General features: G+C 33.8%; 2 protein-coding genes across 4 annotated transcripts; one reads left to right on the top strand and one right to left on the bottom strand.

The window, feature by feature from the left end:
* Positions 1 to 2,512: 2,512 nt before the first annotated feature.
* LOC108996896 (protein XRI1-like) lies at positions 2,513 to 4,189 on the top strand. Its single transcript, XM_018972941.2, has 5 exons — positions 2,513 to 2,931; positions 3,061 to 3,188; positions 3,277 to 3,364; positions 3,446 to 3,616; positions 3,731 to 4,189. Exons 1-5 carry the CDS (start codon positions 2,820 to 2,822, stop codon positions 4,009 to 4,011), a joined length of 780 nt encoding a protein of 259 aa, XP_018828486.1. The 5' UTR covers positions 2,513 to 2,819; the 3' UTR covers positions 4,012 to 4,189.
* An 11,919-nt stretch (positions 4,190 to 16,108) lies between these two features.
* LOC108997067 (probable potassium transporter 17) lies at positions 16,109 to 24,060 on the bottom strand. 3 transcript variants are annotated; one of them, XM_018973168.2, is made up of 8 exons: positions 23,928 to 24,045; positions 23,146 to 23,368; positions 20,054 to 20,293; positions 19,907 to 19,957; positions 18,664 to 18,924; positions 17,955 to 18,007; positions 17,503 to 17,872; positions 16,121 to 17,179 (listed from the first exon to the last, which is right to left on the bottom strand). In XM_018973168.2, exons 1-8 carry the CDS (start codon positions 24,009 to 24,011, stop codon positions 16,317 to 16,319), a joined length of 2,145 nt encoding a protein of 714 aa, XP_018828713.1. In that variant the 5' UTR covers positions 24,012 to 24,045; the 3' UTR covers positions 16,121 to 16,316. The 3 variants fall into 3 exon arrangements, with proteins under 3 accessions (XP_018828722.1, XP_018828713.1, XP_018828730.1); XM_018973185.2 differs by lacking the exon at positions 23,928 to 24,045 and adding an exon at positions 21,995 to 22,111 and having other exon boundaries at positions 23,146 to 23,224; XM_018973177.2 differs by lacking the exon at positions 23,146 to 23,368 and having other exon boundaries at positions 16,109 to 17,179; positions 23,928 to 24,060.
* Positions 24,061 to 24,350: the final 290 nt, after the last annotated feature.

The raw sequence follows: 24,350 nt of genomic DNA, 5'->3' as shown, positions 1-24,350 counted from the left end.
ATCCTCCAGGGAAATCCAATCTCTTCTTGCTTATCGTAATTACAAAGCCCAAGGACACCAAATATGAGCAAATCCACAAGTGCAGCATGGTCACTAGGGTGCATGGCCATAAACATCAATGGCTAACTTAGTAGCAATGGTGTTCAACATTTCAATAGTAGCCACTAACATACCAGATAATGCAACGAGCCTAAACTTAAAAAAAAAAAAAAAAAATCCAATTACAATGGAAAAAATTGAAATTAATGAGGACATATTTACATCTCAAAGCAAGAAAAAAAAATATAACAAAGACATTAATAGGGCATGCAAACATTGATGTATTAGAAGAGAGGAACCATTATTAATTGCTTTGCCTATAAACACAAACTGATTAGGTAGTCATCACAATAAAATACCCACCCCTAGTGGGCAGGTAGTTAAGCCCCACCCCCGCATGGGCTGGGAGCGAGTTGGGCCCCTGGCCCCGTCTCGCTTGGGTGGATGCCCCCTCCCAGGAGGCGGATTGGCACTCAGGCCATTCGCCCATCATCAAAGCTGCAACTGTGACGCATGACAACATAGAAAGAGAGAGTTCAAGAGACCAAGCAGCAACAGTGAGATTGAGAGACCAGCAACGTCGAGAGGATGAGAGAGAGAAGAAAGAACTGCAACGGGAGGTTAAAGCACATTTTTCAATTTTGTACCGTACCGGCTGCTGGGCCGGTACAAGTACCATATACATTTCGTACCTGCCCAAATACCGGCTGTACTGCTGGTACCGGTCGTACTGGCCTCAATTTCGGCCTATACCAGCCGATATTTTGGCCTTCAAATTTTATTTTATTTTTTTATTTTTTCAAACTACAAGCTTATTTTTTTACCTCCAATTCAGACTAGGCTATTTATAATTTATATATATGTATTTATATATAATTTATTCATATATAGACTATTATTTTAGAATATAATTTATATATATTTATATATATAATTTATTCATATATCGACTATCCCGAAACGGTACCAGTATCGAAATATTTCGTTTTAGTACCTTAATCGATACAGCTTCTAGTACGGTATTCAAAACATTGGGTTAAAGTCCTAACCTAAAACAAAACCATACCGTTTTATTAAAAAACTATTTTTTAAATATATGTAATATATATTAAGCTGAGCGAGGGGGTAAAATCTGCACGGGCCCAAGGCCCAGCCCAGCACCTACTCCCAGCATTTGAAACGGGCTTTAATCCAGCAGTCCGTCCGTTGCATGCGGGAGGATGCAAGATGCAGCCCTAAAATCAGCCTGCTTGTCATTCGATGTCATGAAGATCTCTTCCACAATCATTTCAACATGCATTGTTATTAATTATTTATTTGCAATAGCTTTTTTGGAGGTGCATAATTGTGGGAAGCTGTTCTTGGAATTCAGTCACGTGACTTCAACTTCACTTCGGTCAAATAGTCAATATAGTACAAGTTTAAAAGCTCAACAATTTTGGAAAAATATCTGACGTATGCTTTATTTTTATTATTATTTTTGGATAGGGTTGAATTTATCATAAGAATAAAAGACCATAGATTAAAATATATATTTTCCTTAAGAGGATTGAACATGTGAGCCGATCCCTCAAAAATAAGAGAGGATCTTTAGAAATAAAATTCGTCTTAAAATTCTCATCTCATTTTATCCCATTTTATTTCTAAACATAATTCAAATATAAACATTCTCAAACTAATCATTATAATTTTTTTAAATATTTAAATAAAAATTAACTTTTTCAAATTCTTAAATAAAAATAATATTATAAAACTATATTTTAATAATATTTTAATTTTATAATTTTTTTTTTAATTTTTTTTTATTTTCCAAAATCTAAAAAATATACAATTCAAATTATTCTATTATTTTTTACAAAATTCTAATATGATCTCATCTCCAAGCGAGTTGGTACTGTACCCAACAGTTGCAAACAAGAATGTTTATGTGTGAATCAGGCTGTTAATGGGCCAAAATTTCAATTAGATATGCTTGGACTTGGAGTCCACAGCTTTTGAATCTGGATGTTGAGGCCCGGCCCGTTCTCACGCTGCCTCCTCTCGGCTAAAAAAAGCAATCATCTTCGGCACAAAACACCATACACAAATGAAGCACACACCAAACAAACTTGCTAAATGCCGTTGATTGTACATCAATTATTATTAATATCCACACGAAATACAATGTGGGTGACACCTGTGTAAACAAAACTTGGACCATTCAAAGCCCATGATCGAAAAAAAAAAAAAAAAGAGAAGGTGGTCCCACACACCAACTACATGTATTTCTTTCTTCTTCCATGCTTCATGCTTGCTTACCTCCTCGGCCCCACCAGCATGCCCATTTACTGGGCCCACTTTATATACGACACCCACCACAGGGAGACGGTTGGAAAACAAAAAAAAAAAGAGGAAAAGCTGAAATTTGAATTGTGGCTTTAGGGGCATGTCTTTGCCTCAAATATATATATACGAGTCTTCCACTTTTACATGCAGGAAACATAATATGATACCCATTGCAATTATTAAGTTCCCCACACTATAGAAAACCAAGGAAAGTAAAAGGTCACCCGCATTTCACGAATCCCAAGAAACAACACCTACTTTTAATTTCTTCCTTCTCAACCGTTGACTGACTACTACTACTGCTGCTGCCTGTGCGGCAGTGCTGCTTCTGAAATCATCTAATTCTCTTTCTCCACTTTTTTTTGCTTTTTTGGCACAACTTGCACATAAATAGAACCATTTCTCATCATTTAATGGCTCATTAAGACACACACAAAACATCCCCTCCCAACAAAATGGGTGAGCTTCACTCCCTGGCTTACACTCATTCTGGCAGCCTCCATAGCTCTTCCCTAGGTTGGGATTTTCACAACCTTGGAGTTCTCGACCAAGACACAATGTGTTTAGGTACCCACTTTTCTTTGTCTGCAGTTAATTCTTCTTGGAGTACCCAAATTCTTATATGATTGTGAATATTAACTATTTATGTTGTCATGGATGGAAATGCTGCACCATTCACTTCGCCTCCACCTCCAGAGTCTGATTTTTCGAGCGGCTATTTGGAAGACGCTTTCCTTGAATTTAGGGACCGAACCAAACGAAGACGCATGCTGTCATATACAGATGATGATCATACTGATGATGGTTTCAAAGATCTTGAGCAGGTATTTCTTCTGTCTAGCTATATTTCCACACTGGTTTTTCATGACTAATTCACAGAGATTAAGGATTACTGTCTTTAACCACACGCAGAGCCAGTACTGGAATTCAAACAGCTCATGGGGAATGTCCGAGAATATTTATTCCTTGAGCCAGATTAACAGTGTCGACGGATTCTCAGGTAATTATGTCAGATTGATCAATCTTCCGAAGTTTTAAGTTTTTCTTATAGTGCTGTGGTATTAATTAACATTGTATATAGATGAGCCTATAATTATGAGCAGAATCAACGAGGACGCAAGCCTTATCACAGACGTACAAACCCCAGAAGATCAGGCCCCTGAAGCTACAGATTCTTCTTCATCTTCTTACAAGCAGCAACCTAGCACCAAGTCTTCGGACAAAGAAATCCTCTTCTCCACAGATCCTGCTGGTACATCTCTCTCTCTCTCTCTCTCTCTCTCTCTCTCTCTCTCTGAGTGCTTAGGCAGGAGGCAGAGAGGCTTTTCTTGTGCCTAATACATGTATGTATTTGTTTTTTATTCAGGAGATTCTGTCAAGAGTGCGAAGAAAGTGATAACAAGGGTGGTGTATCCATTTGCATTGGTGAAACCAGGAGGTGTAGAAGGGGACATAACCTTAAACGACATAAACGAGAGGATACTAATGCCGCCAACAAGGCCGGTAAGGCATCCGGTGGGGGACTTTGCATGTCGGCCATGTGTGTCCCCTGATGGTCCTGGGCTTTCTGGGAAAGCTGTCGTCGCCCTTACAAGAATCCACACACAAGGAAGAGGAACAATCACCATCATCAGAACTAAAGGCTAAGAATTATTTGTGTCTATAGTTTTAATTAGCTGTTGTTGGGCTTTTTAAGAGATGCTTGTTTCAAAATGTGTTCATGTATAGATAGAGATTTTTATGCATTATTTCATCAGTTTTCGTACATAATTATAATTATAGTTACCCAAATTAAAGCTACGTACTTCTTGTGCTCTGAGATGAATTCGATCTGTCCAGCATAGCTTCATCTCAACTCAAAATGGTGTACTACGTACGGCGAAAATTAAAAGGAAAAGTGAAAATAATAAATGAAAAAAGACAGATCAAGTGGGAAGGAAAAAAAAAAAAAGAAAAAAAAAAGGGAATCTCGCCAAAGTTTTACACCCTGTTTGGCAAGGTCCGGATTATTTACGTGAGGTCTGGATATTGAATGGAGTTAATACGAGATTACGAGTTGGGATGAAATTTAAAAGTTGAATAAAATATTTTTTAATATTATTATTATTTAAAATTTAAAAAAATTAAATTATTTATTATATTTTGTATAAAAATTTAAAAAAATTATAATGATTAGATAAGATTAGTTGAAAAAAGTTGAGATCATCTTTATATCCAAACCTAGTCACTCGACGTTTGCTTGTTGGGCATGGGAACCCAAAATTAGAGTAATATTGAACGAATATTTAGTTCGACTTAATAAATTTGACTCCAAATTGATTCGTTTTTTTAATTAATAATCTAAGATTAATCAGGAATTTAGGCCATGCATGTATATATATATATATATATATAAAGTCCATGTAATTTCATGTTTATTTTTCTATTTTTTCAATTGATACAATGTTGGTCAATTTGATAATATATTATAATTAAGTTCATAAATAACTAACTTGAATAGTACAATTAATTAAGCTTCAGTTAAATAACTAAAGAAAAAAACGAATAGAACAGGAGATTCAGTAGTACTGATCATTTCATTTACAGCATAGGGCAAGCCATGCTAGCAGCTAGCTGCATGCACAAGACTTGCCATTTCTCTGATTTAAGTAGTACTGGCCGGGTTAGACGTTTAATTAGGTTTAATTAAAAAAAATGACCCGGACGTCATTTCATATATATATATATATATGCTACCAAATCAGCGGCCTGAAGGCAGGGCAGTCAACTTCGTTTGAATTAGGTGATCAAGTTTGGAAATTTAGAGCAATTTTTGTAATAAAAAAATATATGATTAATTAATTAATCAGCTCTTGACTTTAGAGTGGGAGCAGCAACGGCGCCGCATTAATACATGAAGTGATATATATATATATATATATATATATATATGAGTAAGAAATTTAAAGCTTGCACACATTATACTTTATTATTTACAACCAATAATAATAAAATTTTGTTGTCAAAGATACGTGGTCTGATTGGTATAATTTTTAATCTCTAAAATAAAAGGCTGGAGTTTGAAATCCGCCTCCTTTAAATATATCAAAAAATAATAATAATAAGATTTTACATAATCAAGACGCAATTAATTAGCTTTCACATTCACGACGACTTAGTTACAAATTATGATGATATTATATATAATATATATTCCCGTAAAAGACCGGAATAATTAAGCTGCATGCAGCATTAATATCTACTTAATTAGCTGCCAATTAATTAATTAATTAAGCAGTAGTACTCAGCAACGTACCATGCATGCATGGCAACCAGATTTATAATTTGCAGCTTGAGAATTTATAATATTCTCAACATGATTAACTTGTAATTAGCATTAAGATCTCATGACATGCATCCATCTTGTTAAATAAAAAAAGATCTCACGTACGTACAGCAGCTACTTGTACTTGTACATATATATATATATATATATATATATAGAAATAATATTTACAGACGTAATATGTAAGCATCGTACAGTTGTTTTGAAAAAAATAAATAAATATAAGATTCACATAAAAAAAAATTAATTTTTTAATAATAAATCTCATCATTTTTCAAAATGACTACACAATATTTACGTATTCCATAATTATATATAGTATTACTTATATATATATATATATATATCTCTTAATTCCCAATTTTCAAACTCTTCCAATATTATATATCATGTGTACGTAGTGGCACCCATCATCATGACCAAGCAACGTACGGCCTAACCACTACCACTACAAGCTCGCTCATGGGAATCGGATTTTATTCCTCTTTTATTTTCATAATCATTATCATCTCATCTTATTATATTTAATCATTATAATTTTTTAAAATTTTTACATAAAATAAAATTAATAATTCAAATTTTTAAAATTTCAAAATGAAATTAATATTAAAAAAATATGTTTTAATTATATTTTATTCAACTTATAATTTGTATCTCATCTTATCTCATCTATAAAAATAAACTAGACTAGATTCAGTTTGGAAACACAAAATCATCTCATCTCATCATTATAATTTTTTCAAACTCTTATATAAAATATAATAAATAATTTAATTTTTCATATTTTAAAAATAAAATTATATTTAAAAAAAATATTTTAATAATATTTTATAAAACTTTTAATACCGACGAAATAGTTAACGTAGAAAAAGGAAGTTAATTAAATTCACACAAATTAATTAAGTTTCAAACCCAACTGCCAAGAACTAATTCGGGCCCCATCCCAGCCACAAGGCCTTAATTAGCGGCCAGTATAACTTGACTATAAATGTCCTAATTACTTAATTAATTTGTATTATAATTATATTAATTATAATGTTCCAGAACTTGATTTGTTGACCCAGATAGCTTTTTATAACATTTTTCTGATAATTATACGTTCTTAATTAATTCAGCTTTTAAGACTTCTCTTTTTTTCAGTACTAACACTAGTCAGCCAGTTAAGGGCTGAGTTACTTAGAGAATTGGGGCTAGAGAATGTGGGGAAGCTGAGATATATTTGGGGTTACTTTAGGATTGTTCATCCGATTCGGATTCGGAAATTTATATTCGGACTGAAACTTAGGTGTCAAATCCGGGCCAGAATTCTGACTGGGTTAACTCGGATCAGACTCGAGCCGAAACCTGGATGAATTCAAATTTTTTAAAATCCAGATTCTAGGTTTAACCCTTTTTTTTTTTTAAACATAAAGCCTATATATTGTTTATATGATAGATTCCGGATTCTGTTGAACCCGGTTTTTCTTTTTGGGGTACATAAAAGCCTATATATATTGTTTATATGATAGATTCCGGATTCTGTTGAACCCGGTTTTTCTTTTTGGGGTACATAAAAGCCTATATATATTGTTTATATGATATTGATGTAACATGAGAATGATTTTATAAAATAAAATAAAATCAAAATGCATAAGGCGTTCACGATACAATCCACTACATATTACAATGTTTGAATTAATTTGTTAAGAATATTACAAAACACATACATTGCTTTAATCAAACACCAATACACAACAATAAACTACAAAACTTGGTCTTCTATTTTTTCATACTCCTTGTTCCATTATTTCCTAAAAAGATTTTTTCTTCCTCATTAGTTTATGTCTATGTACAATGTGAATTCATTATCTCATCATTGATGCTACTAGAACTCTCGAAACCATCACATGGAAGTATTATTAGACTATTGTCAAACTAACAAATGTAACATGAGAATGATTTTATAAAATAAAATAAAATCAAAATGCATAAGGCGTTCATGATACAATCCACTACATATTACAGTGTTTGAATTAATTTGCTAAGAATATTACAAAACACATATATTGCTTTAATCAAACACCAATACACAACAATAAACTACAAAACTTGGTCTTCTATTTTTTCATACTCCTTGTTCCATTATTTCCTAAAAAGATTTTTTCTTCCTCATTAGTTTATGTCTATGTACAATGTGAATTCATTATCTCATCATTGATGCTACTAGAACTCCCGAAACCATCACATGGAAGTATTATTAGACTATTGTCAAACTAACAAATGATGCTAACATTCATAAGCAGCACATACTTATAAAAAAAAAAACAAAAACATTCATAAGCAACACATTGTTATTCAATATTTGTATTATATGCTTAGATACGAAAGTACGTACCTTGAAACTTCAATTGAATTAGAAGCATCAATAATAGTGGATGTAGCTCTGGAAGCAGCCAAAACTGCAGCTTCTTCATCACTCGTGCTCTTAAATTCCTTAACATATAAAGTAACAAAGCATTACGAAGTACAAGACTCTATTACTCCATATAATATATGCCAAATGAAAGAAATAGAGAGTGCTGCATACCTCAAAAGCTGCACTTTTGACAACTTCAACAGTATAATGTCAACAAATTATACAATGAAAATATTTTAGGCTGCAAATAATGGATAGTCATATTGCATTTATATAAAGAAAACAGTAACAACAGAAAGGCAATGTCTTATCTTACTGTCCAAAATTAGTCCATATCTAAAAATTTCCAAATGATTCCCACAATAGTTACATCTCCCATTGAGAAAACTGTTTGGGGAAACTATATTTTACACCCTCTAACTTCAACCGTTTTTAATTTACACCCTTAATTATGCAAACTATATTCCCCAACAAGTAGCTTCCAACAAAGCAAAATAAGAGATTTGAAATGTTGCAAAGCCAATCTTTCTCTCCAATCCACATAATGCACCAACCAATCAAAGCAAAGAGAAGCCATTATAGATAAATAATATAATCAGCAGTAGACATGGACAAATGTTTGAGAAGGCTACCTTTTAACTAGGACCAATTGAAAGATCACCTCAATCTGCACATTTATTGACAACAACATTAATTATATGCAGAGAAAACATAAATCCAAATTCAAGCAAAATTTAGTATAAAATCTGTTATAAGAAAACTTATGCCCACGATCTAGATCTTACAAATCCAGACCCAGATATTATTAGGAGACTCTGTGGTTATGGATATTTTCACTATTTTCCCTTCTAGGTCTCACAAATCCAAATCTAACCCATAAAAACACTACACAAAGATTACTCTATTCAAATATTCACATCAAAATAAACCCAAAAACAGCAGAGAGAACAAAAATCCAGTCGTAGAAAGCAAGCCAAGACTAAAAAAAATAGCAAATCTAGCAAAATAACAGGATATAACAGACCCAAATAAATAAAAAAACCCCACGTTTAAAAACAAACCCAAAACAGACTCTAATCCTTTCCCACATGCTTATAGATCTAAAATAAATAAATAAATAAAAGATTTGGAAGTGTAAATACGAACCTTCGGTTTGTCAAGAAGAACTAACACAAAGAATCTAATTTGGTTTTTGTCAAGTAGAAGACGACGACCATGAGGAACATATCTTTGATCGGCAGAGGAAGAGTGACAGGAGGTAGGGTTTTAGCACGAGAGAGAAAGAGATAGAAGAAGACGATGGAGCCAGTGAGAAACAGAAACTCGAAGTGAAGAGAGAGAGAGAGGACGACGATGACCTAAGTAAAATTGAGAGAGAGAGAGGAGAGTGAGTGAGTGAAAACAGAGCGAATAAAATAGACCTTAAAATTAAACTGAAAATGTGTACAGAATCGTATAAATGTGGGTTCCGAATTTCCAATCCGAAACCCGCTTTAAACACCCGCATCTGGACCGTATAGGTCCAGGTTGTATAATCCAGATGGAACCGAAATCCAGGTATCTGGGTTCCAGATCGGGCCGGGAAAAAACCCGGCCTGGATGAACAGTCTTAGTTACCTTCAATGGTAGGTATTAGAGGAAAATACACAACTTTTAGAAATCTAAAGGAGAGAGTATCTAAGAGGATCAATTGTTGGAGCAACAAGTTTCTAAACCAAGTTGGTAAAGAGATCCTCATTAAATCTGTATTACAGGCTATCCCTACTTTTACTATGTCAGTTTTTAAGTTGCCACACAGACTTTGTAATGAAATTTCACAGTTAATGGCAGGGTTTTGGTGGGGCTACTTGAAAAATAACAGTAAAGTACATTGGAGGAAGTGGAGCTCAGTGGGGGCATCAAAGGAATTGGGAGGGATGGGTTTTAGGGATCTGTGGAGCTTTAACTCGGCCCTGCTTGCTAAGCAGTTTTGCAGACTTTTTACTAATCCTAGTAGTCTTGTATCTAGGGTGATGAGTGAGAAGTATTTTAAATTTGGGGATATTTTTAAAGCTAAAAAGGGGAATTCTTCCTCTTTTATCTAGAAGAGTATATAGGAGGCTGGTGAATTAGTTAAAGCAGGGACGAGATGGAGGGTGGGGAAGGGTGAGAAGGTTAGCATATGGGGAGATAGATGGATCCCAACACCTCAACTTATAAGATTCAGTCTCCAGTGAGGTCCTACACAAAGATGCAAAAGTAAAAGAATTGTTGCAGAATAATGGAGAGTGGAATCAAGCAATTATGGATGAGGTGTTTAATCCTGAAGAGGCTGTGGTAATTAAAGAGCTACTAGTGAGTAAATTCAGATTTGAGAATAAATTGATTTGGGTTCAATCTAGGGATGGGAAGTTTTCAGTGAAATCTGCTTACCATTTTCATGTCCAGATTCAGGATGCTTTGAGAAGTGGGGGATCTGAGAGGGGCTTAAGTTTTGTAATGTGGAAGAAGATTTGGTGTTTGAAGGTTCCTAACAATGTGAAAGTGTTTATGTGGAAAGCAGTTAGTGAGGCTCTCCCTACTAAAATGAGTTTGTTTAAGAGAAAGTTGTCCATGGATGCTTGCTGTCCTATATGTCATCAAGTTAAGGAAACAAACTCCCATGTATTGTGGGGGTGTGTGGCAGCTCAAGATTTTTGGTAAGATAGTTATAGCCCTTTACAGAAATCAAAATGCATGGATAAGGATTTCATGTTGATATGATAAGAGTTGATTATGCAATGCGGACAAGCAATTCTTGAAGTTATTGCTTGTATTTTCAGGCGCATTTGGATGAGAAGGAATAAACAGGTTTATAGAGGGGTGTGTGACAGTTCTACTCAAGTTTGGCTTGGTGCTAAATTTAAACTTGATAGCTTTCAGCAGGCACAATGCTTCCATTACTCACGAGTACATGGGATCAGTAGTTCAAATAGAGTGGTGAGATGGTGCAAACCAGATGTGGGGTGGTACAAGCTAAATTGGGATGCAACATTTGATGAGAAGAGGAAAAGAATGAGAGGGGGTAGTAATCCGAAATTGGGAAGGGGAGCTGATTGTATCTATGGGTTGATTAAGGGGTTTTGTGTAGAATCATTTAATTGCTGAGATTTTAGCATTGAAGAGAGCTACAGATTTTAGCATTGAGCTCGGCTTGCAACAGGTGATCTTTGAAGGCGATGAACTTTGTGTGATCAAGGATGTGCATAGTCCAGTGGCTAATTGGGCATGGTATGGGCATAAAGTTGAAGACTTAAAGCTGTTCTTTGCTTATGAATTTGATGGCTTCAGGAAATTATAGTTTACTCCAAAGGATGGGAATCTTGCTGCTCATACTGTTGCAAAGTTAGCTGTAGAGCATGTATGGATGGAGGAGGGTCCTCCTCAGGTTATGTAATGTATTTTTTTTTATAGGAAACATCACAAACTTTTCATTAAAAACAACAAATATTACAATTGTTTATCAACCCAAACAGGTTTTTTAATAGAAATAGGAATATCATCACACCAAACATTGACATCCTAGACATTCAATTGTTTAACATCCTGAAGTATATGCCCCATCAAAGATAAAGAACCCGTTGGAGCTTGGATATCTTGAACCACCAATAGTGAGCCACATTCAATCTGCAATTGCATACCTCTCAGGACTGCAAGCAATTCTACTTCATATGAATCTATCACAACCAATTCTTTCTTTGGCATTGCCATAAGAACCTCTCCCTTGCTATATCTCTTAGTACTAAACCCACACCTGATGCACTTTGTTCATGAAAAATTACTCCTACTACATTCAATTCAAAAACATCATTTGCAGGAGGAGACCACTTTGTAATTCTGTTTTTCCTGGTTATTGCATCTGATTTGATAATCTTGCACATTTGTTTCATTCAGACAACTTGAGAAACCACCCTTTCAGCTTGTAGAATTTTGTCCTAAAAAATTTTCTAGTTTCTCCTATACCAACAGGTCCTAGCCAACAACAACATAAGTTCCACCCTTTCTTTAGTTTTTGTTTCAAGTAAGTTGCTTAGAAAGACTGAAAATTGCACATTAGGACTTAATATCTGGAAATAACTGCAACCAACATTCTTTGATTTGTACACTCTGACAAAATACATGCATGGTAGTCTTTGGTTACTTATTACATAGCCGGCATTCTTCATTCAATCATAGAATTCTCTATTTCAAGTTCACTAATGTTGGTAGGCCCTCTAAGCTAGCAAGCTCTCCACAAGAAGACTTTATTTGGAATATTTGAGAAGTAACAATCTTACATGATTATTGATGTTAATGTAATGAAATGGAAGGATGTTTTATTACGAGATTAATTCAGCTTTACATGATAGTTAATTTTCGTCTTATCCAAAATTAATGAGGGGAATATTGGAAACCCGAATTTATATATCATCATTCTGTGCATGCATTAATAAATTAACTAGTACTAATTAGAGTCTAATATATATACTAATTAGAGTACTCTCAAAATTATAAAAGTATTTGGTCTTGTTTAATTAATTTGCTAGTCTCAGTACTGAATTAGGTACGTACGTAATGATTTCGTTATGAATTTTGATCTTGAAAACCCGGCCTCCCTCCTGATCATGCCACTTAATTTTGATCTTCTCAAGCTTCTAATTCCTCCTCATCCTAGTTAATGGCTTCCAACAATTCCGGACGTAAGTATTAAATTAATTATATATTATATATGTATATAGGTCAAACACATGGCATTTTCAAACCTAGATCGCAAATTTCAAGATGAAGGGCCCCCCAAGTACTGTATTTGTATCCCTTTCATTCAAAGTCTACATCCAGTAGTCTTGATCCCTTGTACATTAGATTTGAACATTGTTTTCGATCAGTGATGATCATATATGCAGCGATGCATGCAATTTTATTTTTTATTATTTTCAAACATGAGGTAGCACTGAGGAGCTAGCATTGGCAAAAGAGGTAGAGCAATTAAGAAACTGATGCATATATATATATGCATCACAGCTGGATGATGGCAAAGCTTGTCTAGCTAGCACGCATGTGCAGTACTAGACGTATTATCTATTTTATTTATTATTACCTTCGGTGGTTGAAAACTTGAAATTTAATTAATTAATTAATTAATTAATGGTGGTGGGGGATGATTAGGATGACTAGTGATGTACGTAGCAGTTGATTAAGGTCATTAATGATTATCTTCGCTTAGGTGAATTCGCTTTTGACCTTTATAGACCATATCTATCTGTTCCCATTTTCTTTTCTTTTTTTTTAAATAATAATAATATTAATTAATAACAATAAATCTATCTGCATATATATATATGATTACAGATCATCAGTGATCGATGAGTCATGACACAGCCAATGAACTTAGTGATTTGGACAAACAAATCTTAAAAGAAACTCAAGAGGTATAATATATATATATATATATATATATATCGTTTTGCAGAGTCCAATGCCGTAATGCGCCATGATTCCATTACCATGCAATTTGAAGGTGCTTTCTTATGTCAAAGATCTTGAGATCAAATTAATGTTCTTAATTATGATCATTTAGTTACATTGAGGTTTGTGGGTGATTTAAAAAGTTCAATGCTATATTCTACAAAAACAGAACTAGAAAAAAAAAATTATGTAGAATATAACATGAATATATAAAAGAGTAATGCTCCAAATAGACAAGTTCTCTTTCTTCTAAAAAAAAAAATTCTAAATAGACAAATCTCGTACAAGTCTTTTATAAAAAAGTGGATCCCAGTATTAATAAAGAATAATTTTCACACTTTTTTAAGGTGTGGTTCACTTTTTTATAAGGACTTGTATACAATTCATTTCTCTATATAAAATGAGATTTTAGATCGATATATTCAAATAAAGATTTATTCAACAATTTATTCAAAATTTCTCTATTTCATCCAAGAACGAAAAGATAGAGTGATATATATATATATATATATATATATATATATATAATACCATTGGTAGAGAGGATTTCTTGAAGAATGTTTGACTATTTTACATATAGATGCAAATTAAATGCATAATTCATTAGAAATGCTCTTAATTGGCCACGTTCTTCTATCATATTGGCAAGGTTTAAAAATCATGAAACGATGACATGGGTGTACGGATTGGGTGTAAAAACTGATAGCTAGGTAAAAGGCTATATTAATTAATAATCTCCGCAAGATGGTTTAAAACCATGCAATCGATTTAACCAAATGGTCATGATCATTGTCGTTGTTAGTAATAATGCTTATTCCGTGAATCATAGTCACAAAAGTCTATAAATAGCTTTTGATCATTGTTGAACTCAACGGCAGCATTTTCAATTTAACAGTAATGCTAGATATAGTATTAAAATAATGTATTTTCTATTTGAACATAGTGAGATTCATTTATTAAAAAGTGAAATTTTTTTCATATGAGTCTAAATTTTTTTAATTTTTTAAAAATAGTGTGCCAAAATTATACTAGCCTTGTTAGATACAAACATTTTAGCGCATCAAATCACGTACTAACGCTGACGTGACTTTCTTTTATTGAAAAGAAAAATAAAAAAAGAAAGATTTTAAGAGAAGGAGAAGATTTTCTGTATCACGAAAATCATTTATGTTTTCAATTCGCATCATTTTATTAAATGAATGTCTTACATGTCAATATCGATGCTTGATTTGGTGCGCGAACTTGCTTATAAGAAAATTTTTCCAAATTACAAACCTTAAAGATTTACAAATTATTTTCCTCAATTTAATTATATTAACCCTCTTCTCCTTTGTAAATTTCAAAAGAGTGGGATAATTTAAAGAAAAAAAGGAAAAGAAACGAAAGAAGAAAGAAGAATCCTAGAAATACGTGAGAATACTTCTGATTTTGCTTTTCCAAATCCCCAATCCAATCTTCCTTTTTTTTTTTTTTTTTTTTTATATGACCCAATCCAATCCTTGAGAATTAGATTCTCTCTTTGATTTTAAAATACTCCCATCGGGATTGCATCCCTCAAATTACTTTCCACGAAATCAATATAACTTGAGATTTTTTACTCTACAAAACCGACGTCAGAACTATTCATGTGACGTTGGAAACGTCTACTTGGGCCAGGCCGAGAACTATTAGCACACGCACCATTGGGCCAATTGGGCTATATGATAACCAAAAAACCAAAGCCACCTTCTCTCATTTCTATCCCAATTTCTTCCAATGTACCAAACTATCACCTAACTTATAATTAAAGAAGTGCTACATTCAAAAATAGATTACGTCAAAATAAATTTATAAATTGATATGACTTGATTTTATATCTATTTTATAATAAAAATAATTTTACAATCTAAAATACCACAATAAATCATGTTAGTTTGTGATTTTATTTTTGTATGATTTTTTTATGATTAAAACATTTCTCATATAATTGTACTCTTAAAATTCTAATTCTTAGGATCATCCCCTAAGAGGGCCTAAACTATAAAAAATAAATAAATAAATAACTTCCAATGCACCTCTCTTTTCCATTAAAAATAAAAAATCACTTCTAGAAACTTTAAAAAATGACAAAATAGTGAAATACCATTTTAAATTAAAAAAATAATCTCTTAAATAAAAATTATTTTTATCAAATGTTTTTTAAAAATTAAAAAATTAACTTTCCTTAATTACGCTCTACAAATTTCTTTATTGTTCTGAAAATCATGTTTTTAATATTATCCTAATATGTTAACATTGGAATTAGACGAACCAAAGAATACATAAAAAGAGAACTACACCATAAGATTTTAATAAGATACCTACCCTATTTCCATTAAAAGTCAAAATGGTATTTCACACTTCAAGTATTTATCACAGCTCCTATTTGATTAATGAGTGAATTACTCTTCAAAGATAGACATGATGGCATGTGCAAAATCATATAAACTTATATGCTTTCTTGATACATCTACCAGTAATATATATAAGAATAATGCTACTCGTCATTCATTTAACTATCATCTTTTCACCATCTTATAATATGATATTAAATGATTGGAGATTATTTATTATATTTCACTTGTAAACCTATCATATTTTTAACAAAATATCTGCTGGCCAATATACAGGTTAGCAACATTGTTTTATCCGCATCATATTTTTGAAGTAGCTGGATAAAACATCAACCTAACACTAAGAAATCTCTTCTTTGGGGGGATGGGGGCACCCACCAAGAACAAAATCGTCCTTTCAAGCCTCATACAACATTCCAACCTCAATACGCTGTGGTGGAGGTACCCCAAGTGCTGGCAGGGCAGACCGACAGTTATTGTGCATGGCTTCATAAAATGCTAACATGATTCTGTCAAACCAGCCACAGCTCTTGCCAATATAAAACCTCGTCTTTCCTCTTATGTGAACCACACCAGCATGCTTTGCTTCTTCCAAATCAGAAATCTCTTCTTGGATCTCGGCCACTGTAGTACCACATTGTACACCATCTAAGAAGTCCTGTATATGCACCTTTAAGCTCTCTGTAACTTGACCAACAAAATCATCTCCTTCAAGATTCAAGGAATCTGCATAGCCATACTGAATCACACACCCGTAAATGCCTTTTAGCCCCACCATTTCCCTAATGACAATCCTCTCAAGTGGATTCACCTTAGGAACCAACAAGTACCGAAGAGTTGTGAATATAGTGATGTTATGAAGGGATTTCACGTTTTTTATGTAATGTCCAAGCACTGGAGTAAGCCCATCTTGAATGTTGGTGTAAAAGAAGCACAATCCGGGAACCCTTTGTACACTAGGATTTGATAAAAGCATTCCAAGTCTGTCCAAAGTTATCCTGTGAGTTAACTCGTATTCTATTTTTGTCTGTCTCCCGTAAAACCAGCCAAACATAATTAAAGCCAGGATAAATGATATGGCGAAAGGAATCCATCCACCTTCCTGGATTTTAGTGCAGACTGCACTCACATAGACGCCTTCCATCGTGAAAAACACGAAGAAGTAGAGAGCAACAAGCACAGGCGGAGTTCTCCATATTATGATCATCACCAGTGTCAGCAACACAGTGGTGATGAGCATGACTAGGCTGACAACAACACCTGCAGGCAATATCACAGCAGAAATTTCGTAAGGATTGCCTTAAGTAAAATGTTGAACGGAACACATGAGGTGTTATATAGTGTGATGATGATGGGTATAACCACCACTATAATGTCCAGCACATTCTCTCCAGCAAAATACATGACAAAAATAAAGCAATTTGTTACTTGATTAACATGAAATAGATGAATTTGGTCATTAATAAGCATGAAAATTAATTTAAAACACAAGTCAGAATATTCTACTAGCCTTATATTCTACTCCACTGCACTGATGATGAGATATCAATTAGAAATATACCAGGCTTATTTAGTAACCATACCAAAAGCATTTCCAATATCTTTTCCATCTCCAAAGATGAGTATGACAGCAACACAAAGAACCATGAGGATGTAGTTCACTTCTGGGGAGTAAACCTCGCCTTCTTTATTACGTGATGTGTGTACCACCTTCACTCGAGGGAAATAACCCAGTACTACAGATTGCTTGATGACAGAAAATGTGGCTGATATAAGTGACTGACTTGCAACAATTGCAGCTGACGTGGCTATGATAAACATGGGCCAGTAGACTTTAGTCGGTATGAACTTGTAGAACCCATCATCATGATCGTTTGGGTTCCTAATCAGGTAGGCTGTCTGCCCCGCATATGTCAGAACCAATGATGGGTAGATCGTAAACAAGAAAGCTATCTGTTGGAAGAATAGAAGAAGTAAGAGACCTGAAGCAAAAGACATTAAACTCTAACAGATAAAAACAGTATTGCTAGCCAACCTGAATAGAAGTCCGGTTGAAATGACCAAGATCTGCAAACAATGCTTCGGAACCTGAATAAGGATTAGATGGTATCAAAAATCAAATGCTACACACGTTAATATATCCTGTGAATGTATAAGAAGGCGATCTTATGAAGGCAAATAAGTTTTTAAGCTTCATCACCATATAATCTAGAAATGCCAACAGGTCTAGACCATGCAACCAAAGCCAACTAGTAGTTCTACCAACAAAATCAACTGAGAAAATTAACCCAAACAATGGATGTCTTCTTGGGTCATTCTGTTAATATTAGATGCCAACAAATGATGATTCCTAGGATTTCGTGGGTGTAACAATAAGCACTAAAGGTATTGACCATGTTCATCCTTGGCATCCCCAGCATTGTGCAAAGCATGAACCCAACTTATTAAAGAGATTTCTTACATGAGCTACAAATATAATAATTTGAAGAAGAAGACAAACCTGATTATCACTCGAATTCTATGATTCTCACCATTTTTTGAAACTGCCTAAAATCATTATCCTTAATAACTTTAAGCCATTTTTCTCAGAATACACTGGATATAGTTGTTCAGGATGATCATCAAAATAAGATCTGTCACATGGTTTGGGCCATCATAATCTTAAAGAGCTCAAACTAACGTGATTGCTTTTCTCTCCTGCATAAAATGATTGAATTTCATATTTATTTAAACATGATGCTCACCTGTGATGCAGAGGACAGTGCCACCAAGCAAGAGCCAGCCTTCCTTTCCATTTCTCGAAAAGAAATGAAAGATGTAATGTGGTGATAAAGCCTTGAAGATACTTGGATAATTATGTATAATGCTATAAATTCCAACGAGTGGAGTAGTCAAGGTCCATGCACCCATGATAGGGGAAAATAAGAAGCTCACTCGAGAGGTACCAAATTTTTGCAACAGGAACAGAACAACTAATACAGCTGCAGAAAGTGCCTCCACCAGAGCTGCAACAGCATAACAAACCGGCAAGTAGGTGAACTCAATGAGAAAGAAAAAGGCTGGAAGCTGGTACCAATAAAACCATGTCACAGAAGTTCCCTGCACAACATGCGGAGTTCTTGGTTTCCTGGCTAAAGCCAGAAGCCCTATCCTGTATTTTTCACTTAACTTCCAAATATTTTCACTTTATTTATCTTCTTCACTCGTATTTCTCTTTGTTTTTTATTTATTTATTTAATGTCTCCCCTTTAAACTGAATGACTCTAATTGCTAAAGCCAGAAGCCCTATCCTGTATTGTGTTTGTTATGGAATTAGAATGACTCTAATTTTCTAAACCCTATTTAATAACAAAGCATCTTGCAACTCTGATAGAGGTCCAGATATCTGTCAGAGGAGTGATTTCCATAACCCACTGCTGACTTCCCTGTTTAGAAGGCTTCATAAACATAATTTCCTAACTGCCATGGAAATACAGATACCTATGTAACCCAATTCATTTTCTGCAAGTATTTCGGTTAACCTATTACAAGAATATTAATAAATGAGGGGAAATTCCAACATACATCAATTTCTATAATACCAATAATGTTCTATTATGAATTCTCCACGGTTTTTCTTTTTCTCTACTGATGTAAAAATGAGCAAACAAAGCATAATCTTAACTGAAGTTGTAGGAGACTAACTGATTATTCCATTTTTTTAATTTTATAATGAAACATCTTTATTTTTTATGATCAGGGGAAGCAATTATATGATTAACTTTTCTCTTCATTTGAGAGATTAATAAGGCAAGGTTATTCAGGAGATAACAGGATTGTGTCTTGCAAATTTTGCCAACTCCAAACCAGTGGCTTCAAGATTTTGAATAACTATTTGCATTTTTTTTTATAAGTAAATATTTATTTGCATCTTAAAATATCTTAGTAAGGAGACCCACGGGATCTTAAGCTAGTGTCAAAGTTACTAGAAGCAGATGAAATACTTACATTTATTAATAGAAGGAAAAGGTGCTCTTAGTCCATCCATTGCTGATAAAACTGCACAAATTTTTGAAGTTAAAAGATACTAAATCCAATAAAAAAATTACACCACATTTTAACTAAGGCAGAGATAGACAAAAGTAGCAGACAAACCTGAGATTGCAGGGGTAAGTATTCCATCACCAATAAGCATACACATACCTAATATGGCAACAAAAAGCAATACCCTTCTAGCAACCATACTGCTTTCAAAAAACTTTCCGAGCTGACTTTTCTTTCCAGTGCCCTCGTGCATAGAGTGTGCAAGGCTTGAGTTTGAACTTGCACGATTTGAAGAAAGGATTCCAATATTCATATGCCTACAGAGTAATGAATACAAGGCAAATGTTCCACCTGCAATTAACCGGTGTCTAAGTCAAGAATTCGGGCATTGGTAAGTATCAAAAGGTATATACTCGGTGTTTCTGGCAACTGATTTAAGTACTCATCATGGACACCAGGTTCTCTCATTTTTAATTCTTTTGGTTCCAACAAGGTTTAGATTTCACAAGGAGAAAAGTGGTCACAATTAAATTTAACCAGGATTTTAACAGCAAGCAGCATATGTTCAACTATCTACCTAGAAATTGTCTTTTAAAAATCTATAGATCGGAGAAAAACTGCATACCAATAGGATTGAGATAACCAACAAGTACATATTATATTGTCCACACGTGAAAATTCAAGCGACAATTTATCTAAAAAAAAGTACAAATTTTATCTATGTTTGTGCCATGACTTACAGGAATTACATCTGAGGGTAATTAGTCCAAAAAGTAATGATGCAGAAAAGGAAAGCAAAACAAAAACAAACACAATTTAATCAGGGTTCCTAGAGGCCTGATGGATGTAACATACACGAAACAAGGCGGAAAGTTTGCAGTTCATTCTTTTTATGAGGCTTTCTGAGAAAGGCTAAAGAAAAAATAATTTTTTTTTGGACTGCTGCTTGGGCAAGATCTTAATTATGGATAATATGATTAGAAGGAACATGAATTTCATAAACTGATGTTGTATTTGTAAAGTCTAGGGTAGAGTCAGTTCACCATTCTTTTGATCAATTCCTCAGTAGCGAGAGAATTGTGGTATATTGCCTTTTCCTTGGGATTACTGGGTTATGCTGAAGAAGGTAGTTAATCTGTTGTCTTGTTGGAAAGGATTGTTTCAGCAGCATCATAAAACTCATTTGAAGGCAATGGAATAACAAGACTTTCAATGCAATGGAGCTTTATATGTTTTTTTTTTTTAAAAAAAAAATTTATATATCAAACCTTTGTTTCTTGGATCATGGGCATGAATAGATACTTGCTTTTGGAGGCATTCATTTTTCTTCTTTCTAGACCTTGTTGAGTGGATTGTATATTGCTTGTAGTGTTCTAGAGAACTTTTGTACTCACATTTGTACTTAAGAAATATCTTCTTTTTAATAAGATTCTTATTTACTTCAAAAGAATGAAGCTCGGAAAAGGATTGCTTAAAATAAATGATAACTGAAATGGCTAGATCGACATCCTAAGCTAAACCAAGTACAGATGAAGAGCAAAAGATGGGGGGAAGGGGGCAGTTTGAAAAAAGGCCAATCAGAGATTTTATCAGGATTGTTGTAGAACATTATTTTAGCAGCAACAAGGATGATGCAAATAATATATAAGAAATGCAAAACTAGCTCTAAAAACTAAAACTCATTAAAACATTGTGTTAAGGGCTGATGTGGTAACTTCAATGATGATGTCGAACATATTTCCTGTACAATGGTTATTTGATAGTTTCTTAATTGTGGCAGTGATTACCACAGACATTGCTGTTACATTTTTCCAGTTATACTACAGAACTTTCCATCTTTTCCAGGTCCAATAAAATACAGGACAGATATTAAAGTTCTACTTTCTCATAACATTCAAGGGCTAGTATGTTGGTTAAAATTTCCAAGTATGGGATGAACATCCAAATCTTAATAAATAGTATTGCAAACATCATGTCCAATGCAACATGCATTCACGGGATAATAGCAAATGAGAGAAAGTTGAATCTCATTAATCTCAAATCTCCACTCACATGAGGATAGAAAATTCCCAGCTTAACCTTAACCAGCCAATCAGAACAATTAGACATAGTCCAGTTGGAGTCCGAACTTTTCCCGCCGGCACTATTACTCAAAATTCTGAAGTGTATCTATGGATTCAGGCCAGAATGAGTCAAAAGGAATTTTAGTAATAGAAATATACAAGAGTTTCATATGTATAAAATTTTTACACCACTTGCAGTCTGTTTGCAATAACCATCCATCCTTTTGGTACATTACAATTATAATGCCTAAATTTAAACGTGTTTCAACAGTTTCCTCTAGGCCACAACTTTGTGTTTTGTTCTTTGAAAACAATAGGCGAAAGCTCATCAATGATGCCATCAGCTGTCCTTTTGAACATGAAGAAAATGTCAATTACTTATTTCTTTATCTACTGAATCCCCCAGTGAATTGACAACCTTCCTTGTTGTTAGATTATTGTTGGTGCTGGCTAGGTTTAGACTTTTGTTCTTCCTACTTCCTACCTAAGAAATTACCCACATTAACATACTTAATTAAGCTTCAGCTATATAGACAAATTCATTTTTTGAATGGCATACATTTATCAACATAAATCATGCCCGAAATGTTAAAGCCCAAGATAACACAAGGGACACAGTACTTCACAAGAATGCATCCACAATCTCATGCGCCTTGCATAATAATATAAACAACTAAAAAGTAGGATTGAATAATACTTCTTGGAACTCAGGAGGACATATAGCTACCAATTTAAGTTGCATCATAGCTGTTCACATCAGGTCAACATATGAAAAACAAGTTAAATTGCAACTCCTGCTCATTCATCCACACTAGTAGGACATATCAGACAACCCTTCTTCTGGATTAAAGATCATACTTCAAAAAATCCATAGCATTTCCTCACATGAAAATTGGTTATTAAAATCAATCATTCAATCAGTAGCAAGTCATCCATTCACTAGTTCAACCACCCACCAATTTCCTCACAAAACCTCGGTCATAATATGATTGGGAAGTTATAATACTACGATTCATCAATTATCTATAGCCAGATCTGGTACAGGAAACGGAAAGCAAGAAAGCTAAGATTCAACACAAATAAGCTAGAAAAGCCAAAAGTATAAGCACAATGAAATCAATTATGCAGGTTCATATATACCTTCACCCTGATCATCGGCTTTGAGAGCTATGCTAGCATACTTGACAACACCAATTAGAGTAAGAGTCCAGAACATTATGCTGTAGATACCCAAGTAGTCTTCCTCTGTTGGAGACTTCAAAGGCATTGAAGGGTACACATACAATGGGGAAGTTACAAGTCCTCCAAATACTACTCCTAGAGTCTTGTATGCAAGTACCAGGGTACCCCATCGGTCCATCCGCTGATTAAGTTGATTTACTTTCGATAAGACTTTGACTTAAAAGTTCATAACATAATACCAATTTGAAAGTGATCAAGCTCAAAGAAAATAACATAACCAACAAAAATCCAAACAACTCTTCACCAATCAAAGCACAAGACAACAGAGAGTTGTTTCTATAATGATCTATTAGTCATTACAACATGGAATATACAATCAAAGCAAGACATTAAATTGAGAAAGAAAAGGTGCTTTTGAATATTAGTTGAAGAGGAAATTAACTAATAAATAAGACCCAGAATGAAAATATGTATTCGAGTCGGCCAACCTAAATGCTAAGTACTACTAATTGGCGTTGGTGAGTTGAGTAACATATAATAACGAACTACATAGAAATCTAAAACAACGATTACATATCAAACAGAAACAGAAGGAGAAAATGGAATAAAATCAAACCCAAGAATATAACAACAGTGACAGACAACAAATATGTGCGCAATACAAACATGGAGATATGTATGTGTTTATGCGTGCGTGCGTGCGTGTGTGCGTTGAGAGAGCGAGAGAGAGCTGAGAATACATTTTCCTGTTCGCACTGATCGGTAGCACTGGAATCAACAACAACCACCTCGGAGAGAGTTGGTGGCTGAAGTTGTGAATCCATTTTGACAGAGCTTGTGGGCCGCCTAAACTCCCCGCTTCGCTTCTCTCCTGTGTATTTATAGTTTTATACACAGAACAAAAATATTTATAAGATTCAGAATTTAAAATTTATTTTATATAAATATTTTATTATGTATGTTCTAATCAATAGAATATAACTTTTCATTTTAAAAAAAAAAAAAAAAACAATTTGGGTTGAGAGCCGGTGCCCCTCCCACTTCATATATATATATATATATATATATATATATATATATATATATATATTTATAAAAATTTGTATACTTAAAAAGTAAGTTATAAGAATTTAAAATAAATTAAATTTGGACTAATTTTATAA

The sequence above is a fragment of the Juglans regia genome, chromosome 13 (genome assembly GCF_001411555.2).
Source record: "Juglans regia cultivar Chandler chromosome 13, Walnut 2.0, whole genome shotgun sequence".
NCBI lineage: Eukaryota > Viridiplantae > Streptophyta > Magnoliopsida > Fagales > Juglandaceae > Juglans > Juglans regia.
The sequence above is the reverse complement of the archived record's forward strand: the minus strand, read 5'-3'. Positions and strand labels throughout refer to the sequence as shown.